Raw genomic sequence first — 8,871 nt, 5'->3', positions numbered from 1 at the left:
TTGTATTTCACAAATCACGATTAAAGAGCTACTTATAAACCATTCCAAACGGGACTTAAAGCAATTCACAAAAAGCTACGAAAGCATGGTGAGAAAGACTTTCATTTTGACAACATTTAATAATATTATATTATTTATTTATTTAGTAAGTTAAGGTTAATTCATCATTTTAAAGTATTTTTTAAGTGTGTCACTAAAACATTTTGTGCTTCATAATATTTTGGCATGCTTTTCTAAGTATTAATTTTTCTTTTTGAATAAAAGGCAAAATAATATATTGAAATTAACAGAATTTATAAGGTGCTAAAACAGTTAGGAAAAAAAAAAAGACTATTTCCAAGGAAATTAAAAAGTGCATCAGAAGAAATTAACTTAAATAAAAAACGTAGCGCTGGCTGATTGAATCTTAACCTTGATTATATTACTGTCCAATTCCAAAAGAATTTTTCAATTTGGCTTCAAACTCTCCCTGCAACTTCGTTCCCAGTTAAGCAACCCCCCATCTCCCTGTTTAAATTGAGAAAATGGAGAAAGCAGAAGAAGCTGAACGTTTGCTTGGGGTCGCTGAAAGCTCTTGTCCGATCGGGATCTCAGCGGCTCGAGAGAATTTGCCATTTTGGCCCAAGAAACCGAACCCCTTCTAGAGGGTTCCGATCAAATCCTGGCCGTCATTGACGTCCTTCTCGCCGCTGATAACCGATTAAACAATCACCTTGACTGGTACTCTATTCTTCAAGTTGATCGCCGATCGGACGACACAGATCTCATCAAGAAGCAATATCGGAGGCTCGCACTTCTCCTCCACCCTGACAAGAACAGGTTCTCACACGCTGATCATGCATTCAAGCTCGTCGCCGAGGCATGGGCTACTCTATCGGATCCTGCCAAAAAGTCGCTCTACGACAAGGAGCTTGGTTCCTTCTCTCCGGTTGATTTGAGCGGGCCCGGCTGGGCTCATCAAGAAAAATTGCCGGTCCGAAGAGCCGGAGCGGGGTTCGCTGGTGGTGGGAACCAGGGGTTTGATTTCAGGAATAATGGCACCGCCACTAGGGACGCTGGAGCCGATGAAAATTCACGACGGAATCCGTCGACCTTCTGGACGGCCTGCCCTTACTGTTATTTGCTGTGCGAGTATCCTAAGATTTACGAGGGATGTTGTCTAAGGTGCCAGAACTGCGAGAGATCGTTCCATGGGGTTTCGATCCCGACATTGCCGCCTCTTGTGGCAGGCCAGGAGGCCTATTATTGTTGCTGGGGATTCTTTCCATTAACTTTAGCCACTGCTAATTCCGTCGGCAAAGAAGCTGCGACCCCTTCAGGATTTCCAAATTGGACGCCCCCCGTATCTCAATATGGCCGGCAGTCAGAGAATGGTTGGAATAAAGCAGAACCCGTGGCGGCCGCAAAGCCTGTGGCAAAGACGGCGAAGGCCGGAGGTATTTCTAATGGGATCCGTTCAGGCTCGGGATCTAGTGGGCGGAAGCGAGGAAGACCGAGGAAGGCCCCAGGAGAATCCTTTATTGTTATAAACTAAATTTGAGGTTACGCTTTGCTCAGATCAGTTGAAAAGCACTTGGGTTCCTAACTGCTGTAGAGCTAGAGCAATTTGTTGTTGAGAATGCCTTGATTGTAGAGTATGAAGATTTGATGGAAGGAAATTTGTTAATTTGGCGGTTGATGTGGCGGGAACGGGCGTGCCTGTGCTTTCTTCGGAAGACCAAAGAAAGCTGAAGATGCTTGGCTGGAAAACGTGTAGGTACTGTTGTTTCAGTATCATTTAGTTGTTACTTGTTTGTAGATTTCTGTTAATTTAACTGACTACTTCGTGCTTGATAGCGTGCAACTTTGTACTATTTGCCATATAGTTGTTTCAGCAAGTTTTTTTAAACAAAGGATCGAAGTTACTGATCTGTTTTAATGCCAAACCATGGCTGGTTCCTCCCTTGTTAAAATGAATTTGGCAACATTCTTGTTGCCCTAAATACTTCTATAAATTGTACATAAGTAGCTGATTAATTCTTTGCTATCATCACTGGTTCATTTTCATTAGCTGGCGCTGCTTCTTTATTTTGAAGAAAGTAAACACATTCTTTTGTTTATTGTATGAAGACTGAAAAAATAGCTAATGTTTGTGGCTGATGAATAGTGGTATTTGCTGTAGATTTTATAGATTTTATGTATGTATTGATTATATTGATAATTGGTACTGATGATTTGCATAGAAAACATTCTTGTATGTTGATCCTCAAAAAATGGTATGCTTGCCAAATTGACATCCCACATATTGCTTTTGCGTCATTTTAAAAAGTGAAAGTTAATTCTGCTTCGATTTTTTATTTTTTTTGTTTTACAATCATATGATATTTGCTATTATCAGCTAATGTATATTCGGCATTGTCAAGTCCCAAATAAGTACTAGTTTTCTGCAGGACCATATCCTGTTTAAAGAGTATCAAATTCCACTCGATCCAGGGGCTATTGGTATTTCATTTCAATTCTATTATCTTGAGGGATTACAATAATATCATTCTTACAGTCTTTTAGTTATCAAATAATAGGAAAGAAACAGCATGTTTCGCATTTGCCTCATCCAAAGATACTGTGTATAAAAAGGTTTTAGTTCAACTTTCTTTAGTTTGTAGTCTTAAGTGGGGGATATAGGAGGTAATGTCAATACCATGCTATCTGAGTCTTAAGTTTGAAAATATGTATGAGGATTAAGATTGTTCCTAAAAGCTTGAAGGATCGAATTGTCTCAGGTGGATTTGGATGAGAAAACTCTTAAAATCGTTTGGTATCTGTCTGGGGAATTTTTTGAATTCCAACAAGTTATAAAATTATTATCAAACGAGCTATTATGTTATTGAACCCGATAGAAACTCTACCCATCGTTAGCAATTGTAGGTGACATCACTTAAAACCTTTCCTTATGAATCGTGTTCTTTTCATTCAAAGTGAATTTGTTGCTCTGTAATGTATCAAAATGGGTTCAGTATCATTTTACTGATACGTGAACTCCTTGAAATATCCGGAAAACCTTTATATCTAGTCCTAATCTAAATAGATAGACTTTACAAATATTCATAGGTTGTTTCGTTCATCTTAAATTAGTGAAAGGACAATGTGCATGTGAAATTTGTAGCTGTATGATGTTGTAACTTGTAATTAAAATATACCGTAGTTACTTTTTCTGGACAAATGCCCAGTCATAGAATGTTGACTTGTATAAGAATCTGCTTGTTATTTAAAAGGACCAAAAAAAAAAAAAAGGAATTCATTGCGAACTCCTGAAAAAAATGCACAAAATTTTATGATCAGGGGAACTGACATCGTCCGCCTCAAAAATCTAAGAAGCTTTTCGGTTTTGATATAACTTATCGGGGCAGGAACATTCGGGGCATTTGCCAGAACCGAGTACACGGAACAGTACTTAAATCAGTTGAGAATAAGCAGGCTGGTTGGGGTAGTGGAACGAAGCTTGTTGTTTCCCCGTTGTTCCTTTCGATCGCCCTGTTGTGTGGCTATCAAGCGGAAGTGAAATTCTGTTCAGTGTTAAAAACGCTGTTAGGCTCCCACGTTGGGCTTCCTTGTCCTCCGCGACCAATCCACAACTGAAGTACTTACAAAGCTCTTGCGGCGTTGAAGAGCCCACGAGTTGTTCCCATCCGTCCGCACATGCTCATGCTGCTAAGGTCCTAGTCTTGTATCGCCACAACGCTAGTACGGAGAGCAGCGAGGGGGCCAGGGTACGATCTTATTTTGAGCCGCATTTGATTTTTAAGACCGAAGACTTGTCACTGTCTATAGATTATCATTGCGTCGGCACTAGGTTTGCAGATCCTCGGTATTTTCTAGCTCTTGCGGGAATAAAGGGAGAGCACATTGCGTGGTTGTATTTGCCATGTTATGTGCAATTGTGCCCGCAACTTTCTAATCTCTCACCCATAAATTCCGATACTAAATCGCTCTGTATCTACTTTGCTACCCCTTGCAATAGTTATGTCTTTATGCTTAACGACAAGGGGAAGCATTAAAGGGATGGGTGTGAGTTGGGATGAAGCACAAGTGAATCCAGTAAAGAAAAGGAGGGCGCTTATTATTTATTTTTTAAATGTATAGGGGCATTCACGGAGATAATGCCTTCCTCATAATCCACAAACCATAAAAAGATTTTGCCATTGCATTACCTTTTTGAAAAGTATTAAAAATAATAAGTAGGAAAGGTGAGACAAGAAACACGAGTGTCCGGTTCTGAGTAACCTTGATTACAGAATGGTTTAATTAGTGACCGATTCTGGACTCATTTGCAAATTTCAAGATGTGAACAATTAGAGAAGGGGACAGAGGCCCAGGGCTGTGTGCGTGGGGAATGCAAAATTACGCAAATATGCTCCTCTTCACATGCTCCCTCTTCGCTTCGGTATCAGTGGCTGTCTCCTTCCATTCCCTACTCTCACCCTCCCCTCTCCATTACTCACACATCCCCACCCCTTTTTATGCGCTTCTCGCGCTTTCTTCAACAAGGCTGCCTTCTATGTATATCATCAACAGCATGCCACTGTTATAATTTTCTCAAATTTTTATGTTTCTCTGTAATATTGTTTTTAATTATGTTCATTGTAACTATGTTTTAATAAAAATTTCCTTGCTATTGCAATGACTGGAAAATCGGAGCATATTGAGAAAAAATTATATCTTTTCAAAAATAAACTAATTCTGGAACAAAATACTTATCTAACTCTAAACAAGATCGCACTTGTTGATTTTGACAATAACCATGATTGTCCTGATATGTGTCCCTGCGGGCCTTACATGAAAAACAATTTGTTATTGCGCTGCATGCAGTTTCACTTTTTCATTCCTGCGGTTCTTGGACAATAGTAAATTTTTACTATTGAAAGTGGTTCGTATCATAGCGCAGTATTAATTTATAGTACTGTGTGTTTGGTGCTTAAAAATAAAAATTCCATGCTTTAAAATCTAAACTGAGTAAGTTAACGAAGGGTGGTATTAGTGAAAATAATGGATGGACAATTGAATTTGATCCCATTTCCTCTCTAGTTGCTCTACCCTAAACGCTAAGGCCAATGCTAAAGTTACAACTAAAATTTAATGGGCAGTACGTTTTTGTCAGAAAGAGCATTCTCCGTATGAGCTGAGACTAGACGAGACGAGAATTCAATGGCTACCGTACAGATCGTTGCGACTGAGAGATCCAGGCCAACCATCTCGATACTACTCCCGCCTGTCTCTCTTCTTCTTCTGCCCGACGATGACGATGCTCCCCTTCCTCTCTCCTCGTCCTGCTCAATCCCGTGATTTCCGACAAGCTCCTCACATTTATTGCCCCCGTACGCGTATCTCCTGTGCTCCGGTACAGTGGCAGCTGCACATTCTGTTGCTGAGGCCCTGGAAGCGACGGCCCCGATGAGGAACGCGATTCGCTCAGTATCATCTCCGACGTCAGGTATAGTAAGTCCGACGGCTGTACGTCGCTCCATCTCTGATTAAGCCCGTTCGCCTTTTCTGACGGAGACACTATGATCCTGTGTTCCACCCTGTGCTTCTTCTCCTTCTCCGTAAGCAGTAACCCATCTTTTCTTGCGCCATCGCACTCACTGCCTTCCCTTGCTTTACCGGTCTCGTTTCTTTTCCTCTTCGTCGACATTGCACTGTCCAGTGACATCCTAAGCAGCGCCGTTTTCTTCTGCCTTGGCGTCGGCGTCGTTTCGCCGTCCACGCTGATTCGATGCTGGAATATAATCTTTAAGAGCCCACCACCACCAGCCCCTCCTCCTCCTCCTCCTCTCTCCCCTACGGATGAGTGCCTCCCGGAGACGCGCCTTAGAATCGAGTTTGAATCGAACAGATTCTGTGAATCCTGTCCAAGGCCGCTCTCTATGTCTGTACAATGCTGCGGATTTTCAGAAATCTCTTGTATCGGTGGAATGGGTTGATTCTGCGGCCAAATTTTGGCGTCCCCAACCAGGAGGATGTCTTCTGGGTCGACCCGGTACCGGCAAAGCGGGCAAGTGGAATGCGCGTCCAGCCACGTATCCACGCACTCGACATGGAAGGCGTGCTTGCATTTTGGAAGCAACCGAAGAACCTCCACGGACTCAAACGGGGTCAGGCAAACGGCGCATTCAAGCCCCTCTTTTTGGCCCCTTAACGATCCGAATCTGAAAATGGGTAACGACTCGATCACCACCCTGTCAATGCCGGAGTTCTTCCTCCCTGAATAACCAGCGCTTGTATGCGAATTCCTTAGCGGCTCCTCCTCTGGTTTACAGTGCTTAACATAGAGGAGGAGGAGGAAGGTAAGAAAAAACAGGGTTGTCATCACCCCAACTAGAACGACCACGCTCGGCTTAAACGGAGACCCTCTTCCTCCTCCGCCACGTTGACTTCCCGATGGCGGCGGAGGCGGAGGCGGATTTTTTCCCGTGGCGTTTTCATAATCGGTCCAGCCTAAAGGAGAAGATGGGGTTTCACCAGCAGCAGTCGGTGCAAGGAGTATGATTGTGGTGGGGAGGACGAAGAAGAATAAGAAAAATCTGGTGAATGGCTTGAAAGAAGGCGCACCACCCATGTGCGAGCGAGAGTGATGCTCGGTGTTTGAAGTGACTATAATGTAATCTGAGGAGACAAAGGGATTAACAAATAATATATTTTCATGAAAGAGAAGAACGGAGGGGGTGAGAGCCGAGAGGGGGCTATTTTGGGAGAGATTCTATGGTAGGGATTCAGGGGGGAAAAAGATACAGAGAGACGGACAAAGAGCGATAGGTTTAAACTAAAACTCAATATTAAATGTGGCTCCTACCGTATAAATAAACACCCACTACAGTTCATTGTTGTCACGTAACTAGACAATAATCGAAACCACGTTTCTCTAGGCACTAGAAATTTTACATTAAACATTGGAAAACGACACCGACCAACCTCAGACAATAATCGAACAACATGAACAGAGTTACAAGAGGCGGAGAGGAAAAGAGAGAAGAAAAAACAGGGGTTGGTTCTTCCGTTACAGGGGCTGCGTTGATCTATTTCTAACGCCTTTTCGTTATCAATCAGGGACATATATCATTCAACAGTTGCAAAGACCTTGTCCACATTTATATAGCCTATCGGCTTCTTTGTTTTTCCTTTTTGTATTTTTCCCCTCCTTTTGGCCCTTTTTCCCCCTACGTTGTAGCTATAATACAATCGACCCATGTAGCGCCTTGATGTTGTGTGTATTTGGTCTTCCCCTTTGTATCTGAATAGTCAAGTATAAATTACTGAGCGCGTCAAGATCTGCCTCTTTACCTATTTTTGAAAGCCCATCACATTTGCATGCATTGGCGATTAATAATTAGTTAATATTGATAGCCTAAGCAATGGTGCACCAGTTCATTTGACTGCGGAGAGGACCATCACTGTGATCTGCTAATTATGGGCCACCTGGGAATATGTTTTTTTAAAAAAGAAAAATTGTTTATAATTAATGTTTCACTGTCAAAATTGAAAGCTTTGAATCCAATAATGCTTGAGAGGTCTGTAACAGTAGAAGAAAGTCATGGATGAGTGGGTAGTGAGTGGGGGGAAGACGTGGGACCTGTGGCGCAGTGAATAATGGAGTTTGAAAATATGCTATGGAGCCCTGACATAGGAAGGGTCAGTGTAAGTGTCCATGGGAAAGATCCTTATGCGTCGCAATAAAGCGAAGAGGAAGAACTGTCCTGAAGCTTTTTGCCATGTCAATAATCCATCATGATTGCCATTTTCGGAAAATGCTGAAACTTCCACAGCGTGTGTTGGGAATAGTACCAATATGATAAACCTTATGGGCTGCACAAACACTACAGTGGACATCATGGAGCAGACTATGAGTTTTGCAGGAAACGCTTGAGGATAACAGGGTTTTGATTTGCGGAATGTATAGCGGTAGCTTCTAAAACCTAACAGTTCCATGACGGTGGAACTGTATCCTTTCCAACGTACAGAAGCAATACATGTGGAGATTGTTGTTTGTCAGGATCGTTTAGTTTATGGTTGCCCTGTTTGCCGATCACTGTAACAACCGTGAAACACTAAAAGAAGACAGGGAGTGTGAGATAACCCCCTTTGCTGCTGGGGCAGTGACGATTCTATAAAGTTAGGCAGTGAAAATTATTGCCAAATGATCTGAACATTACAATAATCCACAGTCCACGAAATTCTCCATCAAGTGAGCTATAGGGCATAGAGGGCAGGTCCTTACGCGGACCGAATAGTCGTTGGTATCAATTGAGGAGGTTGTTCCCTTATTTCCATGTTTGTATTTTATGCAAATGATTTTGTACAGGTTTCGCTGTCCATTTGACCAAATTTTTACTGCTTGAGAAATTTAATTAAATTCTCCTTCTAAGAGGCATGACTTACCATCCTATACTGCAATATTGGAAAAATTAACATATCAGTGCATGTAAGTTTAACCTGATTTTGAATTAGGTTCCTGGATTTAGGTACTCCTCCGGTCCTTATTATAAGACCCAATTTGACTTTTTATTTGGTCCTAATTATAAGACCCAATCCATTTTGTCTCTTATATTTATGCATTTTTTTCCAAGATAATCCTTCTAATAATGATAGTTTTAGCCAATATACTTAATTAGCAAGGATATTTTAGGAATGACAACACTTATTTATTATAAATAACTAACTTAACTCACTTCCTCAATCTCCTCAAATAAATTAATTGGGTCTTATAATTAGAACCGGAGGAGTATATATATATCCCTGAAAAGGTAAAACTTAAATGTACAGCCCACCTAAATGCAATAATGTCAAACACAGGATACTGACGAGTTTGGACTTTGAATTTCACGTTCTCATGTGTATACT

General features: G+C 41.5%; 1 protein-coding gene and 1 pseudogene across 1 annotated transcript; one reads left to right on the top strand and one right to left on the bottom strand.

Annotated features, from left to right (window-relative positions):
- The first annotated feature begins 524 nt into the window (after positions 1-524).
- Positions 525-2,787, top strand: LOC114745809 (chaperone protein DnaJ-like; annotated as a pseudogene).
- Positions 2,788-5,080: 2,293 nt separating this feature from the next.
- Positions 5,081-6,746, bottom strand: LOC114745813 (RING-H2 finger protein ATL43-like). The gene has a single exon (XM_028933975.1). It carries the CDS (start codon positions 6,590-6,592, stop codon positions 5,186-5,188), a length of 1,407 nt encoding a protein of 468 aa, XP_028789808.1. The 5' UTR covers positions 6,593-6,746; the 3' UTR covers positions 5,081-5,185.
- Between the last annotated feature and the right edge of the window lie 2,125 nt (positions 6,747-8,871).

Source organism: Neltuma alba, unplaced genomic scaffold (assembly GCF_004799145.2).
Source record: "Neltuma alba isolate B1F8T4 unplaced genomic scaffold, ASM479914v2 tig00004831_pilon, whole genome shotgun sequence".
NCBI lineage: Eukaryota > Viridiplantae > Streptophyta > Magnoliopsida > Fabales > Fabaceae > Neltuma > Neltuma alba.
The sequence above is the reverse complement of the archived record's forward strand: the minus strand, read 5'-3'. Positions and strand labels throughout refer to the sequence as shown.

What these genes read in the sequence shown, in the direction of transcription:
- LOC114745813 (XM_028933975.1), bottom strand. Translation starts at nt 6,592, where the DNA reads ATGGGTGGTGCGCCTTCTTTCAAGCCATTCACCAGATTTTTCTTATTC.